At 32.3% G+C, this 24,553-nt stretch overlaps 1 protein-coding gene across 1 annotated transcript; it reads right to left on the reverse strand.

Moving 5' to 3' along the window:
- Positions 1 to 470: 470 nt before the first annotated feature.
- rhcgb (Rh family, C glycoprotein b) lies at positions 471 to 23,015 on the reverse strand. The gene is made up of 11 exons (XM_073831358.1): positions 22,790 to 23,015; positions 14,559 to 14,751; positions 13,958 to 14,108; positions 7,408 to 7,555; positions 7,012 to 7,178; positions 5,736 to 5,873; positions 5,478 to 5,614; positions 2,879 to 3,003; positions 2,479 to 2,552; positions 2,252 to 2,328; positions 471 to 501 (listed from the first exon to the last, which is right to left on the reverse strand). The coding sequence occupies exons 1-11, from the start codon at positions 23,013 to 23,015 to the stop codon at positions 471 to 473; spliced, it is 1,467 nt and encodes a 488-aa protein (XP_073687459.1).
- Between the last annotated feature and the right edge of the window lie 1,538 nt (positions 23,016 to 24,553).

A 24,553-nucleotide genomic window follows, 5' to 3' on the forward strand; every position in this document is an offset into this window, starting at 1 on the left:
TGATCAAAGAATGTTTGGATATGCTTAACAAATGCCTAAATTAACACCTCAAAATTAATTTCAATAAAAATGTAACAGCTTGAAGGTTTAGAGGTTTTTTGTCACATTTTCTCTGAACACATTCACAGGAAAATAGTCACTTTAAACCAGGAAACATCCCATTATTTATATATATATATTTGTTTTAAAAAAAGAAAAATAAATTAATAGATTTTTTTTCCATTTTACAATTCTGATCAGAATTCTGAATTCTGCTAATATATTAAGTGAACTTTTGCATCTCAAACTGGATAAAACAAAAGTATTTTCTGCATCATGATATTGTGGATATGTGCTTCAAGGAAAGCAAAAGGAACGTCCCTTTGTTCATCATTTTGGCCAGGAGTGAGTATTGATATCTTCAGGGAAAGCAGCAGGAAAGCAGTTTTCTGAGTGACGCAGACTCACATCACTGCAGATCTGATTGTGTGTCAACGCTGCTCCACGAAGTTTGTCTCAACCCTGTATGAGAAACCATGTGTTACTTTCAGTTCACCCAGCTGCTCCTAAACTCAACACGGTCATCAAGCGCCACCTCGTGGTGGAGAGAAGACAACAAAACCTAACAAGAAAAGAGACTGTGACAGAAAAACCTTCCTTTAAACTTCATTTTTTATATATTTACTGTGCAGCTACATAAATACATTTTAGAAGAAAAAATTATTAATTTTCTTTTGATATTTATTTTTTCTGTGAAGCAATAAAATTACTATTACTATTATTATTATTATTATTATCAGATCTTTATTTGTCCATTTTCTGTAAAGGCATAAAACTATTATTATTATTATTAGATTGTTATTTTTCCATTTTCTGTAAAGATATAAAGACAATTATTATTATTTTTATTTTCTACGAAGCTATAAATAAGTATTATTATTATTATTATACGCATTATTTGATCTTTATTTCTTTATTTTCTGTGAAGCTATAAAATAAAAATAATAATAATAATATTTATTATTATTATTATTATTAGTAGTAGTAGTAGTAGTAGTAGTAGATCTTTATTTTTTATTTTCTTTGAAGCTATAAAATAAATAATAATAATAATAATAATATTTATTATTATTATTATTATTATTAGTAGTAGTAGTAGTAGTAGTAGTAGTAGTAGTAGATCTTTATTTTTTATTTTCTTTGAAGCTATAAAATAAAATAATAATAATAATTATTATTATTATTATTTTATATGCATTATTTGATCTTTATTTTTTATTTTCAGTGAAGCTATAAAATTAATACTAATTATTATTATTATTATGCATTATTTGATCTGTATTTTTATTTTCTGTTAAGCTATAAAATAAATAATAATAATAAGTATTATTATATACATTATTTGATCTTTATTTTTTGTTAAGCTATAAATAATAATAATATTAATAATAATAATAATTATTATTATTATTATCATCATCATTATATGCATTATTTGATCTTTATTTTTCTATTTTCTATGAAACTATATAACTTATTTTATAGTTTTGTTTGATCTTTATTTTTCTCTTTTCTGTGAAGATTTCTATTTTTTGTAACGCTATAAAAGCAATTATTATTATTATTATTATATGCATTTTTAGCTTTATTTTTCTATTTTCCGTGAAACTACAAAATAAATAATAAATAATAATAAATAAATAATAATAATAGTTATTATTATTATTATTATAGTTTTATTTGATCTTTACTTTTCTCTTTTCTGTGAAGGATTTCTATTTTTTTTGTAAAAAAAAACTTATTATAAAATATTATTATTACCATCATTATAATCTAAAGTTATTATAATATACATTACTGGATCTTTATTTTTCTATTTTCTGCGAAACTATAAAGTAGATTGTCATTATTATTATTTGAATTACTACTACTACAACAACTGCTACAACATTTACTACATAATCACAACATTTAAGTGTATTAAGTGTTAAACTCAAATGATTGCACTGTATAAATGTCTTCAAAAACAAAAAGCATCCCCAACTTTAAACCCTGCTCAATGTTCCATTAGTATTCAGAGCATCATGCGCCCCCTGGTGGACAGTTTTCACCTCACAGGAAATGTTTTTTATAGGATAGCAGATTTCATTTTCATTAGCCAGAGAATAAAATGTCTAGAATTGACATGAACAAGTCAATAACTGAGAAAACAGTAACTTAGAGCCTGGGTCTCATTTTAAATAGTGGGGTCAGTGTTTATTCCCGTACTCACATGTCTGCATTTTTGTTGGGGATCATGTGGTTGTTGTAGGCCAGGATGGGAGGAACACTTTCTTCATCCTCAGGAACCTGCAATGGTTATTGAAAAAAAAAAGTTTGTATGTAAAAAAATTTACATAATGTTATATTGTATTATTTTAAGATTAAGTTAAATTTAGTTATGCCTTGTAAAAGAAACAAAATATCTGTAAGTCTTAAAATAAAAGAAAACTGTCTGACCTCCCAGTAGATCTCGTCATTAAAGCAGTTTTCATCTGCAGGATCACCCCAGATGGGCAGCTTCAGAACCAGGCCTGTTGGTGTAACAATACAGCTATGTCAACATGACAAATGTGACATTTCCATTACAAACTGAAATCCAATACGCCTGGCTATTCACTCCAGGTGAAGATCAGGTGTGTTTGTGTAAGCCTGAACCCATAACGCAAAACCATTTGTAGAGTGACTAGCTAATGTCATCCTACACTGTCCTATACAAACAACACACCTGTTGCACTACATGGAAAACAATCAGAACAAAGCCCACGTTTTTCTGCAGTACTGTATTGTGTACTGTTGCACACTATGGAAAGTAATCACAATATGCACTTAAACTGGATTAATATCAAAAGAGTCCTACCAACAAAGATGCCGCCTCCGATTCCAAAACACAAGGCCACACACAATCCTGCTGCTTGAAACCCGCCCTGAATAGTAGGCACTCGTTTCGCAAAAGGCCCTGTAAAGTCAAATGTATTTTCCAACCTAAAATGGACAAATGTACACATTAGAGTGAGCTCAAATATAGAAATTATAGCAGTTATAGTTATAATAAAGCTGCAAGCAGTGATTACCGGGGTTAAGCGCTTTAAGGCATTTAAGCGCATATGAAAAAAGACATTATTTAGCAAGCCTGTAACCACCTTTTGGCAAATCCAGGTAATTTACCATAGAAATATTATGTTTTTTAACATTTATGACTGTGGCATAGTGACAGCTGTGGTCCATGTCGCATGTGCTCAGCAGGTTTTGTGAAGTTTTGAGCTTTCCTTAAGGCTTTATAGGTTTTTGGGTAAATTCGGACTGACCCCTTTTCTTAACGACCCTGTTATAGCTTCCCAAAGGGCAAATTTCAACATTTTGATAATTATTGACCTGGACAGTCCAGAGAATTGTACTGCAGTGTTTTTTTGCAGAGCGAAAAACCTAGGACTAGTTTGCAAAAGTAGATTTTTTTACATCTTCTCAATCATTTAAAAATGATTTGATTGACAGCAGTGGTTCTAGAGGCCAGAAAGTTGTCCAGAATGAGGAGTTCTATCATATGATATGAATAATCGCGTGTAGGGTTGCCAGTGCCACCCGTCCCTTAAAATACGGAATCGTCCCGTATTTGAGAATGAAATTGCGCGTCCCGTTTTGAATCAATACGGGACGGGTTTTGTCCCGTATTTTTTATAATTTTTTTTAAAGCAGCGTCTCATGCAAATAATCACTGCGGTAAAGCCAGCCGCGGTTCAGAAAAACACGGTCAAGCCAGCCGCGATTGATTTTAAGTGTGCGCGCATATTACAGTGATTACGGTAGTTTCAGAAACAACACAGAGAGAACGCGCTTGCAGAGCGCTTTTCATTTAGACGCCCAGGACTGAGAGATAATACTACAAAATGCTCGTGAATTTTTACTTACTTATTTATTTGCATTTCTGCTTTGATATCCGTTTTATTTATTGGTGTACTCGACGGTTCTTTTCTGAGAAATGGGACATTATTAGACTTTAGAGTCTAATAAGTAGAAAAAAAACAATGATCAGTTCTTATTCAGGACGTCCCATATTATATGCACAACTCATATGAAACCTTTTTACGGCAGCATTTTTGAGATATGGGACATGATTACATTTTAACGGGGTATATAGACCCCATTTCTAAAAAGTAGAAAAAAAAACAATGATCAGTTCTTATTCAGGACGTCCCATATTATATGCACAACTCATATGAAACCTTTTTACTGCAGCATTTTTGAGATGACCCCCCCCCCCTCCCGAATGCGTCCCTTATTTTTGGGTATTAAAAGTGGTAAACCTACGTGTATGTGCGAAAAAACAGGCAATGCACAATCATTTACACCCTTGAAAAATGCAATATCACCCCCCAGTGACTGATTTTTTTTTCCAAATTTCAAAAGTTTTGTTACAATTGGCCTCCATTAACTTTGTATAAGTAGTGCTCAAACTTTATTGGCCAATGGCGGTCATGTTTTTTTAAGATATAAAAATGTCTTTATAGACACTTGTGGTACTTTGGTCCATGTCCGCGCACAGCATTTTCATGTTGATAGGACAAATGATTGCATAGTTATAGCCATTTTTAAAGTTTTTCCCTCTTATAGCACCATCAAGTGGCCAAACTCTGCTATTTTTTCCCTGTGACCACAGATTGAGCTTTTGCATAAGTGTTTTGAGTTTGGCAGAGATATCTCATTCCGTTCAGGAGTTATAGGCATTTTACTGAAAGTGGCCCTGCCCCTTTCAAACGTTTTACCGCCCTTTGTTACGGTGAGTCAAAAGTTCAACTTTTTTTTTTTTGATAATTATCGATATTCACTCTCCAGAGAGTCTTTCTGCACTGGTTACCCAGTTGGGTGAAAAACCTGACTAATTCGCAAAAGTAGGCTTTTCAACTAATCCGAAACCCCTGAAAATTTCACCAAGCTCCCGACTGAACCTGAGGTATGTGTTTTGTCCAGCGTGAACCAAGGATTCCAACCAGATAAGACACTTTAGCCTTCGACGGTTTAGGAGTTATGAGTGATTTTGTTTTTAGCGCTACACGCTTGAACCCCTAATAATAGCATCACATCACTTCCTCATCAATTGATCCTCTGCAGTGAATGGGTGCCGTCAGAATGAGAGTCCAAACAGCTGATAAAAACGTCACAATAATCCACAAGCAATCTACACGACTCCAGTTCATCAGTTAATGTCTTGTGAAGTGAAAAGCTGCGAGTCTAAAATTGATGGACTGGAGTTGTGTGGATTACTTGTGGATTATTGTGATGTTTTTATCAGCTGTTTGGACTCTCATTCTGACGGCACCCATTCACTGCAAAGGATCCACTGGAGAGCAAGTGATGTACAGTAATGCCACATATGTCCAAATCTGTTTTAATGTAGAAAAACTCATCTACATCTTGGATGGCCTGCGGGAGAGTACATTTTCATTTTTCTGTTTACTGACCCCAGATCTCCATAAACGGTGTTGGAGGCAGCAGCGGCTGAGATGGCACCCACAATTCCTCCAATGACTCCTGGCATAGCGTGCAGGTTATGGATGCCACAGGTGTCCTGAATCTTTAGTTTCTCCTCTAAGAATGGCTGAGGAGTTGAGACAAATGAGACTGGAGTTAAATCAATAATTTAGAAAAAAGAAGGCATAAAATGTCACAGTCTGGGGGAAGAAGACTCTGGAATAATTCATCTGACAGGTAAGACTCACAGAGAAATAAATGTAGCCCATCGTGGATATGATGCCACAGAAGAAACCCACAATCAAAGAACCGTATGGTGACAGCATAAATTCAGCTGCTGTTCCCACAGCAACTCCACCTGCCAGCGTGGAATTCTGGATGTGGACCTGGAAGGAAAAAAAAAAAAAAAAAAAAAAAACACACAACAACAACAGCAATTGGTAGTAATTTTCTTTAAAATAAGAATGCAAAATTTGCATACTAGAGAAAAAAAAAAATCCAAACAGGTTAAATGAGAAATAAATAAATAAAAATTTAAATATAGTGATAACATCACATTTTTTATTGTATTAATTTCGGCATGTTTTCCAGGCTTGGAAATCACTTTTTTTCTTTCTTTTTTTTTTTTAATCATGATTTTTTTTAATGATCCTGTCAATAATAAAATAAAAAAAATTAACAATTTTAATTATTGAAATTTTTTTGTATATTGTCATTTTATTTACAATTGTATATTTTTATTTTATTATTTTATTTATCCTGTGAATAATAAATAAACTAAAATAACAAAATACAATTGACATCACAAATGATTTTATTGTATTTTGGAAATTACATTTTTAAAATAAAAATATTTTTTAATGAACCTTTTGAATAATAAAATAAAAAACATAACATAAAATAAAGTTAAAATATATGAATATATAATCATTAATATATTTCCATGACATTAACATCACAAAATATCATTTGATTTATTTCTGCAAGTTTCCCGGGCTTGGAAAATCACAATTTTAAAATAAACTCTTATTTTCCGTTTTTTAACAGACCTTTTGATTAATAAAATAAAATAAAATGGCAGTAAAAAAAAATATATGAATAGAACTATTCATATATTTTCATGACATAAAAATCACAAATTATTATTTTGCTAATTTCTGCTTTTCAGGTTTCCAAGTTTTCCAGGCTTGAAAAATCACAAAACTCGTACTTTCAGATTTTTTAAATGATCCTTTGAATAGTAAAATATTATCATGTGAATAATAAATAAAAAATAAAATAAAAATATATTAATATAATTATTAATATATTTCCACAACATTAATATCACAAATTATTTTATGCAATTTAATTTCTGCAAGTTTTTCAGACTTGGAAATCAATTTTTAAAAATAAACTCATTTTCGTCTTTTTCATAATCCTGTGAATAATAAAATAAAATATACTTCTATGTTCTTTCAATGTTATCGTATAGAATCTTGTGATTAAGGGAATCTGCCAAAAAAAAAAAAAAAAGATGTTTACCATGTCTAGTTTCCCTGTTTTCTCAAACAGGCTGGATATGGCGACTGTAGTAAGAACAGTGGAGGCCAAGGCCAAATATGTGTTGATGGCAGCTCTGTGCTGACCGTCTCCATGATCAGCAATGGCAGAGTTGAAACTTGGCCAGAACATCCACAGGAAGAGGGTGCCTGCACAGGATGCCAGAATGTAATATGCAAACAGTATCTAAGCCTTCAATTAATTGTTGCATCAGTGTCCTTCTGTGTATTTGCTAAGCAAGCTTTTGCACAGAATGTCCAGCAGTCCAATAATAAAATATAACACAGACTAGCAGTCTAACATTTGTAACAAGATTAATGGACTAAAACATAATGCAAGCTAATAGTCTAACATTTGTAACAAGATTAATAGACTTACCAATCATGGCGAACACATCTGAGTGGTAGACAGACCCGTTCAAATGTTTGCTCTTATCCAAATCAGGCCGATATAAAACCCAAGAAATGGACAGACCGTAATATGCTCCAAAAGTGTGGATCACCATGGAGCCGCCAGCATCTTTGGCCTAACAGGGATTTAATCATTGAACAAAGGTTAGCATGAAGCCATTTGATGTCCTTCATTTGAACTCAAAACGAAAAAAGTATGGCTTGCACATGTTTTTAAGCATTGTGGTTTAAAGTAAGTGATTTTGAGTCACTAAAATACAATCTGCAGCAAAAGACAACTTAACTCACTATATGCGCGTGCAGTCTGAAAGCTGTTATTTTTGCCACTTTATAGCCTTGAATGGGTAAATATACACATTTATATGTCAAAATGCCCATCTTTGCAAGTACCTTCATGAACACAGTAAAGTAAATTTTAACAGCTGAGAAAGAAAACAAATGTGTAACAGTATATTGGATATAGGCAACTCTTAAAAGTGACAGCATAGAATTTCTGCTGTCTGTCATTCATGTTAATCAAACAACAAAAGAGAAAAATCTCTCACTGCTTTTGACTAAATCCCTTTTGTAACTTTAATAAGAAGAAATAAATATTTAATTTTTAATTCAGTGAGGAATATGCAGTGTTTTTAATGATTTGATTACTTTATACAACATATGTAGGATATCTTATTTATTTGTTCTACTGCAGTTTTTTTGTCCTATTGTTATATTTTGTACCCTATTGTTTAATCGCTGATTGTTTACTTGTCTTCAGGGAGATTAAGTTTCTTTTTTTTTTCTATATAGGTTTTATAGATTTTGAAACTTGTAATAAGAATTATTAAATTTCTGTGGAATTTGATATGATATGGTATTGATTTCTATGATTTTTTTGAGGATCCTCTCATTAATATTTTTTTTTTGTAGTTTTTTTTTTATATTGACACTTGTGACAAGAATTATATATACTAAATTGAACATATACATTTCTATAGTAACAAAAATGATCATGGTATCCGTAACATTGCAAATTATTTAATTTAATTAATTTCTGCAAGTTTTTCAGGCTTGGAAATTACATTTTTAAAATATACTAATATTCAGATTTTTTTAATGATCCTGTGAATCATAAAATAAAAATTCAAGAAGCCTGAATTTTCTTTTCTTTTTTTTCTTTTTTTTGTGATGAAGATACTTGTGACAGGAATTATGAAATTTCTAAATTAATTATTTTATTTAAATCATTTCTGCAAGTTTTCCAGGCCTGGAAATCACATTCTCAGATTTTTTAATGATCCTGTGAATAATAAATAAAATAAAAAGTTTTCCAGACTTGGACATTTTTAACTTCTTAATGAACCTGTGAAAAATAAAATAAAATAAAACAAAATAAAATAAAAGTAAAAATTCAGGGAGCTTGTTTTTTGTGTGATACAGATTCTTGTGACAAGAATTATGAAATTTCTAAATTAATTATTTTATTTAAATCATTTCTGCAAGTTTTCCAGGCCTGGAAATCACATTCTCAGATTTTTTAATGATCCTGTGAATAATAAATAAAATAAAATACAGTTTTCCAGACTTGGACATTTTTAACTTCTTAATGAACCTGTGAAAAATAAAATAAAATAAAACAAAATAAAATAAAAGTAAAAATTCAGGGAGCTTGTTTTTTGTGTGATACAGATTCTTGTGACAAGAATTATGAAATTTCTAAATTAATTATTTTATTTAAATCATTTCTGCAAGTTTTCCAGGCCTGGAAATCACATTCTCAGATTTTTTAATGATCCTGTGAATAATAAATAAAATAAAATACAGTTTTCCAGACTTGGACATTTTTAACTTCTTAATGAACCTGTGAAAAATAAAATAAAATAAAACAAAATAAAATAAAAGTAAAAATTCAGGGAGCTTGTTTTTTGTGTGATACAGATTCTTGTGACAAGAATTATGAAATTTCTATAATATCAAAAATGATCATTGTAATGATAGTGGATGGTTTTTTGGAGTAGTGGCAACCCTGCCTAGTATATGTTTGCGCATGTGCAGAGGGTGGGGTGTTGTGGAGATTAGCACAGGTGTGTGTGTGGCGGCACGCCAATGTGAACGAGACTAATAAATGTAAAGAACTACTCTTCAATTGATCTGGAGTCTGTGTAACTGTTAATGGAACATCCCGACTAAAACATGGTGTCAGAAGTGGGATGTTCCATTAACAGTTACACAGACTCCAGATCAATTGAAGAGTAGTTCTTTACATTTATTAGTCTTGAATAGATTAGGACTTGAATAGAGCGATTAAGAGAGAACATTTTAAGCTTCCTACACGTGAAGAGATTATGTCCCAATTTGCAAATGCCAAATATTTTAGCAAATTAGATGCGTCGTCAGGATTTTGGCAGTTAAAATTGGATGTTGCCAGCTCAAAACTCTGCACGTTTAATACACCTTATGGAAGATATTGTTTCTTAAGGCTTCCTTTTGGAATTGCTTCGGCTCCTGAGGTGTATCATAAAACAGTGCATATGATTTATGAACACATGGAAGGTGTTGATACATCGATGGATGACATAATTGTCTGGGGAGCTTCGAAAGAAGAACATGATGCAAGGTTAAGAGGGGTTCTGGAAGCAACCAGGCATGCAAATCTTAAGTTGAACAGAGAAAAGTGCCAATTCGGGGTGACTGAGTTAACGTTTTTGGGTGACATCGTTAGTAGTGCTGGAGTGCGACCAGATCCCATGAAGATTTCTGCTATTGAACATATGCCAAGACCGAAATGTGTAAAAGATGTTCAGAGATTCATGGGTATGTTGAACTATATGAGTAAATTCATACCTAACCTGTCTGAGAAGATAGCTCCATTAAGATGGCTGACTGAGAAAAAGAATGAATGGGATTGGAACCATGAACAGGAGTCTGCATGGCAACAGTTGAAAGTGATACTAACTAAAGAGCCAATCTTGAAATTTTATGACCCCAAACGTGCTATTAAGATTTCAGCTGATGCTTCACAGACAGGATTAGGAGCAGTATTGCTTCAAGATTATGATGGAACCTGGCAACCAGTTGCATATGCCTCACGTTCAATGACTGATGCGGAGTGTAGGTACGCTCAAATTGAAAAAGAGTTGCTCAGTATTACTTTTGCTTGTGAGAGATTTCATCAGTTTGTGGCAGGACAGTCAGTGGATGTTGAAACCGACCATAAACCATTGGTTGCATTGTTCAAAAAACCTCTTAATGATTGTCCATTGAGAATTCAAAGAATGATGATCAGATTGCAACGTTATGCATTAACAGTGTTTTATACACCAGGTAAATTAATGTTTGTTGCAGACACCTTGTCCAGAGCTGTAGACCCAACTACACCTTCGAGTGGAAAGTTGATTGAAGACATTCAAGCATATGTGAACATGATCGTAGAAGCTTTACCTGTTGCTGATTCTAAAATGAAATTGATCAACAAAGAGACAGAACAAGATCAAACACTCACTCAGGTGAAACATTATGTCATGAATGGTTGGCCAGAAGTGAAGCAAAATTGTGTTGTAGAAGTTCATGAATTTTGGAACTGCAAGTCTGAATTGTCTGTTTGTGATGGAATTCTGTATAAAGGAAATAAAGTAGTGATTCCGAAAAATCTGAGACATGAGATGTTGAACAAAATCCATGAAGGCCATTTGGGAATTGAGAAGTGTAAAAAAAGAGCTCGTGAAGTCATGTATTGGCCAGGAATAAATCAGGACATCACAATTGCAGTGTCCAAATGTCATACATGTGCCAGATATCAATGTAATAATCCAAGAGAGCCACTAAAGTCGCATCCGGTACCTGAGAGACCGTACCAAAAGGTAGGAGCAGACCTGTTCACATGTCATGGGAAAAATTACCTCTTGGTTACGGATTATTATTCATTTTATCCAGAAGTGTGTGCGTTGAACACAACTACGGCAGAAAATGTGATTTCATGCCTGAAATCAATCTTTGCTCGACACGGAGTACCAACTGAAGTGTTTACAGATAATGGCCCTCAATTTGTTAATGCTAGTTTCCAGAGTTTTTCAAAAGACTGGGACTTCAGACATACAACATCGAGTCCATATTTTCCCCAGTCTAATGGACTTGTGGAGAAATCAGTTGGAGTTGTGAAAAGGTTGATGCAAAAGGCAAGAGATGGAAGTAGTTTCTATATGGGACTGCTTGCTTATCGTAGTACTCCTCTGGAGTGTGGAAATTCCCCGGCATATCTTTTGATGGGACGACGTCTTCGTTCTAATTTGCCTATGTCTGAGGATCTTCTCGTGACAGAAGGCAGTGAGAAAGTCAAAGAACTCAAAGAACAACAAAAGGCTAAGCAAAAGATCTATTATGATCAAGGAACTCATCATTTGCCTGAACTTCGTGCTGGTGAGGAGGTCAGATTTAAAGATAAAACTAATACTTGGAATCAGAAAGGCATTGTACTTGAACAAGTTCAACCAAGGTCCTATAATGTCGAAACTACAGGTGGTGTTGTGTTAAGGAGGAATCGTCAACATTTGTTGAAAGACTTATCAGCTGAGCTAGAACAACCTGAAAAGACTGAGATACCATTGAGAAGATCTGTTCGTGACCGGAAATGCCCTGAAAGACTTATTGAAACATGTTGAAAGACTGTTGCAAAAGACTGAAATGGTCAAAGAGGTTTAATAGGATATTTTAAATCATGTTTGTATTTTTCATGGTTGTTGAGAAGTTTAAATGTTAAAAAAAAAAAAAAGGAAGATGTAATGATAGTGGATGGTTTTTTGGAGTAGTGGCAACCCTGCCTAGTATATGTTTGCGCATGTGCAGAGGGTGGGGTGTTGTGGAGATTAGCACAGGTGTGTGTGTGGCGGCACGCCAATGTGAACGAGACTAATAAATGTAAAGAACTACTCTTCAATTGATCTGGAGTCTGTGTAACTGTTAATGGAACATCCCGACTAAAACAATCATGGTATCCTTTTTTTTTAAAGATTTATTTTTGGCATATTTTTCCCTTTATTGAGTCAGAAGTGACAGGAAACGAAGTGGGAGGAGGAAGATGGGGGACGGGATCGGGAAAGTCCTTGAGTCAGGATTCGAACACGGGACGCCCGGAGCGCAACAGCGCTGTATGTCGCCGCGCTGCCCACAAGGCTTACGGCGCTGACATGGTATCCTTAATAATTATTTTATTTAATTATATTTTACAAGTTTTCCAGGCTTGGAAATCACATTAAAAAAAAAACAAAAAAAAAACGAATTTTCAGATTATTTTTATGATCCTGTGAATAATAAAATACATTAAAATACAATAGTTTTTTTGGTTTTTGTGATACAGATATTTGTGACAAAAATTATTACATAAATTATTTTATAAGTTTTTCAGGCTTAGAAATCACATTTTTAAATTTAACTCATATTTTCAGATTTTTTAATGACTCCGTGAAATAAATAAAAATAAAATAAAATTGTAAAAAAAAATCAGGATGCTTGAGTTTTTTTTTTCTTTAGTTTTTTGTGATATTGAGACTTGTGACAAGAATTATGACATTTCTAAATTATTTATTTTATTTAAATAATTTCTGCAAGTTTTCCAGGCCTGGAAATCACATTTTCAGATCCTGTGAATAATAAATAAAATAAAATAAAATAAAAAATCAGGATGCTTGAGGTTTTCTTTTTCTTTTCTTTTTTTTTTTTGCAATATTGACACTTGTGACAAGAATTATGAAATTTCTAAGGTAAATATTGATATCATAAAGACCTTATTTATAACAATAAATGATATATAGTAGTCAACATTTGAAGTGGATCAAAACCTTTCATCAAAGTTGTCCTAAAACCAAAAAACAATACCTGTTCCTATCTTAGGACAACTTTGAAGAACTTTAATCCATTTTCAGCATCATTACTCCAATCTTCAGTGTCATGTTATCCTTCAAAAATCATTCAGAAATAGTCATATTGTGAAATATTACAATTGAAAATAACCTTTTTCTATTTTATGTTTCAGAAATCATTCTAATATGCTGATATGTTGCTTAAGAAACATTTCTTAGTATTATCAGTGTTGAAAACAGTTGTACTGATTAATATTCTGAGGAAACCTTGATACATATTTTTTTTAAGATTCTTTAACAGCATTTGTTTGAAATTTAAATCTTTTGTAATATTATATTACTTTGCGGTCACTTTTGATCAATTTAATGCATCCTTGATGAAAAAAGTATTTATAATAAAAATAAAAAAGAAGAAAATAAATAAATAAATAAATAAATAAATAAATAGTGTACTACAGAAAATGTATTATCATCATCATCTGAAATATATATAAACATTTCATTTTCATTTATTCTTTTAATACTTCTCTTAGTTAACTATATATAAAAATGAACACTTCTGTCTTTCAGTCATTGCGTCTTTAGGAAACACATTAAATTTGGTAAACGTGTAGCATTTAACATCCTAAGTGCATGGTAACTTTCACAGCTCCAAACACACAGTAAAACAGCGATCAAACTCACATGGAGGACGTTCAGGATGATGTACTCTTCAACAGCGAACAGCGTGACACCAAACAGTGTCATCACCAGCAGCTGAACCGGACTGACCTTTCCCAGAACGGCTCCATAGGCGATCAGACAACCCGCCACACAGAAATCTGCATTGATCAAACTGAACACAGGAATCTTTTCAGCCCTGAATTTATGTTCAATTTAATTCAGTCAAACAACACTAAAGGGTTGGATTGTAAAACATTTATAAACATTTTTTTAGGATCATGTACTTCATGCAAAGTAGCAAAGAGTATATAAAGTGCTGATTACAAAATAAACAGCGCTGCCCGCATTCACATAGGACTATTCACATTCTTCTTTGTCAGGATGTTTTTCTAATTACTGTTTACATGTAAAACAAATACTTCATTCCCACAGGGAAGTGATACCTGAGGTAAACAACAAAGTGGTATGTATGTATTCTGTCATTAACACATCTAAAAACTGTTATTTTCTGCATTAAACCACAAACTAAACCTCAGTACTACTTTTTCTCTGGTTTAAAAAAACAACAACTGTGGGTCGTTTTTTGGCTACAGTAATATGTCACAAATGAGAAGCAACGCACTTTTCTATACCAATCTTGATCTTTCCATCATTGTAGTCCAGAGAATGGAACCAGCCTTGCATCAGAAGAGCCCACTGGATGCCGAAAGCCGCAATCAGGAAGTTGAAACCAACGGCACCAAAGCTATAGCGCTTCAGGAAGGTCATGAGAAAGCCAAAGCCCACGAAGATCATGACATGAACATCCTGAAAACCTGCAAAAAGATGAAAAATATTGCTAGTTTGGTCAATCAAATACATAGTTAATATCATTTAAAAAAAAGAATAGTCTCTTACACTCACCAACGCTTCATTTTATTATTTTTTTTACCAAAAATACAGTAAAATAGTAATATTGTGAAATATGGTTACAAGTTAAAATGACTACTTTAGATTTTAAAATATTTTAAAATGTAATTTATTCCTGTGATGCAAATTTTCAGCATCGTTACTCTAGTCTTCAGCGTCACATGATCTTTCAGAAACCATTCTAATATGCTGGTTTGCTTACTATCAATGTTAAAGGAACACTCCACTTTTTTTGGAAATAGGCTCATTCTCCAACTCCCCCCCGAGTTAACAAGTTGATTTTTACCATTTTGAAATCCATTCAGCCGTTCTCCTGTTCTGGCGATATCACTTTTAGCATAGCTTAGCATAGGTCATTGAATCCTATTAGACCAATAGCATCACGTTCAAAAATGACCAACGAGTTTCGATATTTGTCCTATTTAAAACTTGACTCTTCTGTAGTTATATCGTGTACTAAGACCGGTGGAATTGCAAAGCTTCAATTTTCTAGGCTGATAAGATTAGGAACTACACTCCGATTCCAGCGTAATAGTCAAGGAAGTTTGCTGCCGTAATAAGGCTGAAGCAGGAGCAGTAATACCACGCAGCACATGTGCAAATGCTAAACTAGCTGGGAACTCATTTCTGATAATACTCCGCCTGCTTCAGCCATGTTACGGCAGCAAACTTCATTGACTATTACGCCGGAATGGAAGTATAGTTCCTAATCTTATCAGCCTAGAAAATTGAAGCTTTGCATTTCCACCGGTCTTAGTACACGATATAACTACAGAAGAGTCAAGTTTTAAATAGGACAAATATCGAAACTCGTTGGTCATTTTTGAACGCGATGCTATTGGTCTAATAGGATTCAATGATCTATGCTAAGCTATGCTAAAAGTGATATCGCCAGAACAGGAGAACGGCTGAATGGATTTCAAAATGGTAAAACCCAATTTATTAACTCAGGGGGGAGTTGGAGAATGAGGCTATTTCCAAAAAAGTGGAGTGTTCCTTTAAAAACAGTTGCTGCTTAATTTCTTTTAATCTTAATATATCTTTCAGAATTTTTAAGGATTCTTAAAAAGAGAGAGAGAGAGAGAGAGAGAGAGAGAGAGAGAGAGAGAGAGAGAGAGAGAGAGAGAGCGAGAGAGAGCGAGAGAGAGAGAGAGAGAGAGAGAGAGAGAGAGAAACAGCATTTGAAAACAAAATTCTATAACATTATGGCCTGGTTTCACAGACAGGGCTTAGATTAAGCTAGGATTAGCCCATAGTTCGGTTAGGACATTTAAGTAACTTTTATAAACGTGCTTAGAAAAAAATATTACTGGTGTGCATCTTGAGACAAAACGAAGGCACTGATATATTTTTATGATGTTTATATATAAAATATACACATTACATATACATATATTATGTAAACAAAAACTTTTATGTTGGATACGATTGATCACAATTAATTATTGGACAGCACTAAAATAAAATCAATTCATACGGTATAAGAAATTTCTAATAACAATTTTAATCTAGGTAGTTACAAAATTAAATATTAAAAATAAACATTTCAAATATTATCTAGTGACTTCCATATTTATCTTAAGAGCGTATTTTAACTTTGACATCCCGAAAAATACATACACACACAAAAAAATTGAATATCCTGAAAGAGTTCATTTTTTGTTTGTAACATTTCAAAAACTAAAACTTTCATATATTCTAGATTCATTAAATGAAAAGGAAAACATTTCTAAAGTTTTTATTTTGATGATTAGAGCTTACAGCTCATGAAAGTCAAAAATCCAGTACCTCAAAATATTAGAATATTTCCTAAGATCAATCAAAAAACAGATTTGCAAAACAGAAAAGTTCAAGTTCTTTAAAGTATGTTCACTCAATAGTTGGTCAGCAGCACATATTACAGCAAATTACTTCTAGCACAAATGACAGCATCAGTGAAGTGTGGCAGGATGTGATGAGCCTGTGGCACTGCAGAGGCACTATTGAGCCTTCAGATTGTCTGTATATCATTGAATCGACTATTTCTCATCTTTCTCTTCAAAATATAAGCGTGGTGCCTCTTGACGCACTAACTCTGGCTTCCGGCTCTCCCAAGTGTTTGAATCAGCTTTGCTTGACAGTATTCTCAAGCTTGCAGTCATCCCTGTTGCTTGTGCACCTTTTCCTACCCAAATTCTTCCTTCCAGTCAACTTTGCATTTAATATGCTTTGATACAGCACTCTGTAAACAGCCACCCCTTTCGGTAATGACCTTCTGTGACTGACCCTCTTTGTAGAGGGTGTCAATTATTGCCTTCTGGACCATTACCAAGTCAGCAGTCTTCCCTATTATTGTGGTTTCAAAGAACAAGAGATACCTGGAATTTATACTGCAGAGATGGACATTTAAAGAAACTCAAATGTAAATATTGTAATATTTTAAGATATTCTAAAACTTTCATGAGCTGTAAGCTCTATTAATCAAAATGAAAACAAAAAAAAAACTTTTGAAATGTTTTACTTTACATGTAATGAATCTAGAATATATGAAAGTTCCACTTTTTGAAATAAGTTACAAAAATAAACACTTTTTTTGATATTCTAATTTTTTCGGATGCACTTGTACCTGTTACAGCCACTTTTGATTTCTTTAACTTGTCCTTGCTGAATAAAACTATTCTTTTTTTCCATAGATAATAAATAAATAATTAAATAAATAAATATCTAACTGACTCCAAGCTTTTGGATAGTAGTGTATGAAAATGAGTGCTGTCAAACAATTAATCGCATCCAAAATAAAGGTTTTTGGTTTACATAATATATGTATGAGTACTGTGTGGGGCTGCACGATAGGTCGTTTCACCATCGTCATCGCGATGTACGCATGCGCGATAGTCACATCGTGGCAGTCACGATGCAGGGCAAAAAAAAAAATTATGTGTGTCTGATTTTAAAATGTACTTTCTATATTTCTAAACTTTCTATTCACGGATCTATATTTGTCTAAAATAAAGTAATTAACTCATATTTAAGGGTTATTTAAAAACTACAATGCACACGTTGCTTCACCTACTTCATGCATGCAGTCTCTGCGTGCGCATGGCAAAATGAGCGCGGGACGGGAGAAAAGCGCCGAAATGGAAGATTTGGTCGCAAAAAGAAACGCAACGTCGGTCATATGGAAGTATTTTGGATACAAAAGGGATGCTGCTGACCAAAAACAGGTGCTTTGTCGGGAGTGCCTGGCAGATGTTGCCACAACTCGCGGAAACACTACGAATTTAAGGGACCGTTCACATGTCGCGCCTAAAAACGCGTGGAAAACGCTAGGCGCGTCGCGTTCTCTTTCTTTCCAAAGCGCTCTGTAACTTGAGTGGCAGAGTGGCGTCTGCCGTTGCTAAGCAACCATGACCCGCGCTCTCCTAAAGACGTGAAAGTTTCAGCAAAGATAAATAAACAAAGATAAATGGATTTCCAAAACTAAAAATTGCTTGCAGTAGCTCTGCTGCTAAAAAATGTTATCCCTGTAACAGCTATGATCAGCTGTTCCTCCATCTTGGCTAAGCTTTTAATGTTTTTCGTGAAAGGAAGAAGCTGATTTCCCTTTCATCAGGGTAAAAGCAACATTCATTATTAATTTCATATTAGAGCCTTGATTTGCCTGAATTGACAGTGAATAAGGTGAGTCAAACTGTTTATGAAACTACCCAAAATAAGCTTTAAAAAGTATTTTATTTCAGGGTTTTGATTATACTGTACTTTAACTTTTTTATTCTTTGACAATGCTTACAAAATTACCCCAATTATTCTTGAATTATTATTTGATTTTTAAGCAGTTCAAAACAACCTGATGAACATAAATGAATTTGTACACATCGCAATATATATCGCAAGAGAAAAATATATCGCAATGTAATTTTCCCCCAATATCGTGCAGCCCTAGTACTGTGTATATTTATATTATACATTGTATAAATTATATGAATATAAATGTATACATATGTAAATATTTTCAAAATATATACTATATGTTTGTGCATTTATATATGCATAATAAATACACACATACATACATGTATTACATAAAATATATATTATGTATATTATTTTGGATGTGATTAATCGCTAGGGTTGGGCCGATAAACCATATCATATCGAATCGCGATAAAATTTATGTTAATAACGATGATAAGCAGCGACGAAAGTGAAACTAACTCGAGTTATTATCCAAAGATGTTGAAATTGTCGACAAAAAATTAGGCTACATGACATATCTAGGCTGTTATTAGTATGTAGGCTATGATAGGTTGTGTATGTCTATAGCTCTGTATCATGCTTGAAATATTCAGTCTCTATTTGAACTTTGAATATTTAGAGAGTATAACCTACTTTGATAATGGCTGAATTGTCTGCACTTAATACGATTAAGAAAGAACTGTGTCGTAATTTTTTGTTATTTATACTGTAGATTGTTTCAAAATGCAGTGGTTGCCTCTAATTTAAATAGCTCAACCTATAATAGAGAAAATAAACAATTGTGTTAATAATAATAAATAATTGTGTTACAAATTATGTTTTTACAATAATTGTATGTTTACTTTTTGTACATTTGCTCTCATTTACCATACTCTGTCACAACTTTTATTTTTTAATTTATTTTAGTAAGTTGTTTTAATTTTTAAACCAGGCCAAATCTGTAATCTGTTTTTGTTAATAAACTATACTTTAAAATGTAATTTAATGAACCCTTTAATTTTTGTGGCTTTAGTCATTGTTGGGATATTATTTTAAAGCTGGCAACATCAACAGCTTATATCGAAATATATATTGTTATTGTTCAATGTGGGAAAAAATTAGCGGGATTACATTTTTTGCCATATCACCCAGCCCTATTAATCGCAATTAATTGCTTGAAAGCACTAAAACATAACTGTAATCTGAGCCTTTTATAGGTATAACTGAGGTTCAAGCACCAGTCAGTTTGACTAAATAGTAGCAGCAGAGCTGAAAAGTAACCACATATCCGTTACCCAGAAGAGGACTGGGTTGGGCTGATCATTGCTAAGATATTGATATTGTTGATATTGTTCTAGGTTTTCTTCCACAGTGGAAATGCACAACACCAACACAAGGACATCTAGATGCTGGTGACACCACAAAACTGCTAATAACAACAGACAGAGCTGGGTTTTCTAAACAAGCCCTTATTTGCACAGAGAAACCGAGCCTGCAGGCCCTCTTAGCATGAAAGCTCATCCAGAAACTGACAACACTTTGCTTCTCAAGCACGACTGTCCTTTTGATTCTGCTTGGCATGATGCTTCACCTTGAAATCCTTCTCTACTTATGATGCAGGAGCTACAAAACGACAGGTTTCAGGTCAGTGTCAAAAAACAATGAAATTTCCCAGTGGCCTGGATCAATTACAGGTCTGGAATATATTTATGCACAAAGAACATCTTCTGTGCCAAGTAACTCAAGTTAATTCGAATATAGCAGGTGTGATATATTTGTTTTCAGAGACATTAAGTGGTATCAAATCACTGGTTTTGAGTTCTATAAAGCATATCATCCATTACTCGGGTTTATATGAAGCACTCCACCCTGGAGACATTTTCATTATCGACACCTTAAGACTGGTCTACAAGTGGACCAGGAGACTTTCACAGTGATAGTTAAACCTCAACCATGACTAAATGTGTTCAGTGACATCTGATCTGCTCACAAACAATAGTTTGTGTCCAGGTTCATACACCACATGTCATCCAACACTTGCAGCATCGACAGATGTAGAACAGAGGATCGTCTGAGCAGAAGATTGAAGATCTACAGTATACATGACTGAAGAATTCAACCACACCTTGGAAGATTCAAAAGAGGACAATGAATTCTCATCTTTACATAATTAAAGAGTAAATAAGCCCTCTACCTTCCCCTGTGCTATCCATCACAAAAGAACATTTGTGGTGAAAACGACAGTCCCATGTGCATAAGGAGGTATGCAGGTTCTCAAATGTACGAGAGCAGGAGAAAAGCTCACGGATGCAACTGATAAACCTGGTGCATTACTGGATTATAAGAGAAACGTTAAGACAAGTGTGTGTGTGCATAAATAAATAAATAACTATAAATATATATACACACAAAAATATATATTTTTAGACATTATATAAATGTATACATTTTATATTTTAGAAACATTTTATAGATATAATTTTTCATATTTTACATTTTTTAAAAATAAGAATGATAAAATCTTTAAATAGACAAAATAAACAAATAGACAAAACAATAGAAAATATTTAATAATAATGATTTTATTTTTTTATTATTATAATAAACATTTTAATTATATAAAACATCTAATTTACATATATAATGATTTAATTATGTTTATATATTCCATAAATTGTATTTTATAAATATCGTATACAATTTACATATTCTCTACGTTTAAACAATAATTAAAAAATGTTTTCAAATTAATATAATTAATGCAAATAAAGTAAATTTACACACACACACACACACACACACACACACGTTTATAATTTTACACAAATTTTACATAACATTTTTTACACAACATATTGTTAACATTTTATATATTTTTCATATTTTCAAGAACATTCAAATTATACTTAATAGTATAAATAAACAATAAAATAGACTGAAAGACAAATAGACAAAATACAAATTGACAAAATACAAATTATGTAATAATGATTTATATAATTATAATTTATTGAAATAATTTAATTATGTTTATTATATACATTTTATTTTATATATTATATTCTCTAGTCTAGACCATTTAAACAATTATAATATTATAATAATTATAAAATGTTTGAAAAACTGATGTAAAAAATGATTGCTGTAAATATTTATATTATTGATACTATAATATTCAATATTATTAAATAAACAATATATACACTGAAAAAATTGTGCAATTTTATAAATTATACATTTAAAGTTTATAAACATTTTATATATAATTTTTCATATTATCAAGAATATTTAAATAATTAAAATTATATTATTTATTATATTGTATAAAATTTATAAAAATCTTTTTTGACAATAAAAGACAGACAAAATACAAAATATGTAATAATAATCATAATTTATATAATTACAATTCTATAAAGATTTTTATTTAAATATATATCAATAATTTAATTATGTTTTATATAATAAATATTTTATACAATATATTTGATATTCTCTAAAACGTTTAAACAATAATTAAGTGTTTTAAAAATTCATGTAAATAACTATTAATGCAAATAATAATTTATACTATAAAATTTAATATTAATAAATTATATAATAAAATATATACCAGTGATATATAGATATACTCTTTGGACTGTTTAAACAATAATAATTATAAAATGTTTTTAAAACTTATGTGAAAAAAATAATATATAAAGATTAATTATATAATTATTGTTTTATAATTATATAAAGATTTTTATTCAAATATATAATAATAATTTAATTGTTTAATATCATAAATATTTTATATATTCTCTAGATAGAACGTTTAAACAATAAGTATAGTGTTTTAAAAATGAATGCAAATAATTATTGACATAATGCAAATATTTATTTATACCCAGTCGACATGAAATACTTTTGGAAAGCTAGCTTGCATGCTTTTATTATGACCTTACACCTTCGACTAACTGAAATATTAATGCTCTAAAATGTATTTATCACATTAAAAAAAAAAATAGTAAAGATAAAAAGATTATGGAAAAAATGAAGTTTAAATAATTTAATACTGCTGATAATACAATTATAAATAATCTTCAAAAAGACAACGCTTCCTAGAACATGTCAATACTAATGATAAAACCTGTATTAATAATAACAAAAACATCCACATCAGTAATAATCCTAAATCGTCTTTAAATCGACCATAAGTAAAATAAGAAAACAGAATTGTGCACCTACTTGGATATCTGAAGTAGAAGTCATTCTCGATATCACTTGTGATATTGTTCTTCTTTCTGAAGTCAACCCAGTGAGTATCTACCTCCTCATTGTACCGCACAAACACCCCAAAAAGAATAATCATTGACAGTTGCCAGACGAAACACACGGCAGGTAAACTAAATTTAATGTTAGTGTTCTTTGGCCTGTCGCAGATGTCCCCAATGCCGCCTATGCAGTTGCCCATGTCTGCAGGTTGTTCATAGAGCAGTCTGGTGATGCTGCTGCTGCTGTTAAAGAGACGTGGACGCGCATTAGTGTTACTTTTAAACACAGCGGGAGCGCGGAGGTGTGTCCGTAATCCGTATCTCCATTCCTCGCCCCCTCACTCAGAAAAGTAAAAACATTTGTGAGAAATGTCTGAGGATGACTGATTGTCACGCCACATGTTGCTAATTGACGGCGCTTCGGATTTTAAACCACGTGTGTGTTGTTGTGGAAGTATTCGGAGTGAATTCAGTTCTAATATGAGTATTAAAATATTTCTCGGTGTAACATTTTTAATTTAGAGTAAACCTGTTCAGTCAAAACTATGGTTTCAGCCACTGCAAACCAAATTATAAGCCTTCAAATGCCACAAAGACGATTTACGCGGGAACAGCTAGCGTACTGCTTCCGGAATTCCGTAAACACTATACACTATCGAGACGTTTTAAAAGCGTTATTTTATTTAAAAAAAAATTTATAGAGACATATATCAGTGAACACTATGTGCTTGATAAATGTGTTTCAGTAACAAGTATTTGGGGAAATCAGTTTATCAAGCCATTCAAAATAACATTTGGTGCCAAACTATAGCTACCTATTTCATGTGACCCTGGACCACAAAACCAGTCATAAGGTTAAATTTTACAAAACTGAGACGTATATATAATATGAAAGCTCAGTAAATAAGCTTTCTATTGATGTATGGTTTGTTAGGATAGGACAATATTTGACCGAGATACATCTATTTGAAAATCTGGAATCTGAGGGTGCAAAAAAATCAAAATACTGAGAAAATCACCTTTAAAGTTGTCCAAATTAGGTTCTTAACAATGCATATTACTAATCAAAAATTACATTTTGATACATTTACAGTAGGAATTTTACAAAAAATCTTCATGGAACATGATCTTTACTTAATTTCCTAATGATTTTTGGCATAAAAGAAAAATCAATAATTTTGACCCATGCAATGTATTTTTGGCTATTGCTACAAACATACCCCAGCGACTTAAGACTGGTTTTGTGGTCCAGGGTCACATATAGAGGTTTTGCACTTAAGTCACGGTTTGGTCAGTTACTCGGATGTAAACAACAGCATGGATGCATGGTTAATGTACTACTAAATATGTTGCTCTGCTAATTTATGCTATCTAAACTATACAAAAAAGTGTGGGAGCTGCTAAATATAGAGTCGGACTTAGTAAGCAGGAAAGAGTGCAAAATTTTGACAAACTAAAGTTATTAGGTGGTAAAGATACTGTATGTACGAACAACATTAATTAATATATTAGCCTAATATGACCGGAAATGATAAGAACAAACACAAAATCCTGGTTCAGTTTGGCCAACCACAAACGCCTTTTGTTCCTCAGACAGTTTTTTGCACTCTTAAAGGTTTTTCCCGGTCCGACTGATTAGTACAGCCCAAAACATGACAAAAATTCACCATTTTCAGCAGCAATAATCAGCAAAATATGCAAGTTTCATTTGGCTCAGTGGCATTTTTTTTCACAATCA

Source organism: Garra rufa, chromosome 25 (assembly GCF_049309525.1).
Source record: "Garra rufa chromosome 25, GarRuf1.0, whole genome shotgun sequence".
NCBI lineage: Eukaryota > Metazoa > Chordata > Actinopteri > Cypriniformes > Cyprinidae > Garra > Garra rufa.

Excerpts from the sequence above, each read along its gene's own strand:
- rhcgb (XM_073831358.1), bottom strand. The coding sequence starts at position 23,015 with ATGGGCAACTGCATAGGCGGCATTGGGGACATCTGCGACAGGCCAAAG. Across the intron at positions 7,556-13,957 it reads TCATCCTGAACGTCCTCCAT|GCCAAAGATGCTGGCGGCTC; the intron begins GTGAGTTTGATC and ends AATCCCTGTTAG. Across the intron at positions 5,615-5,735 it reads TGGGCTACATTTATTTCTCT|CCATTCTTAGAGGAGAAACT; the intron begins GTGAGTCTTACC and ends TCAACTCCTCAG.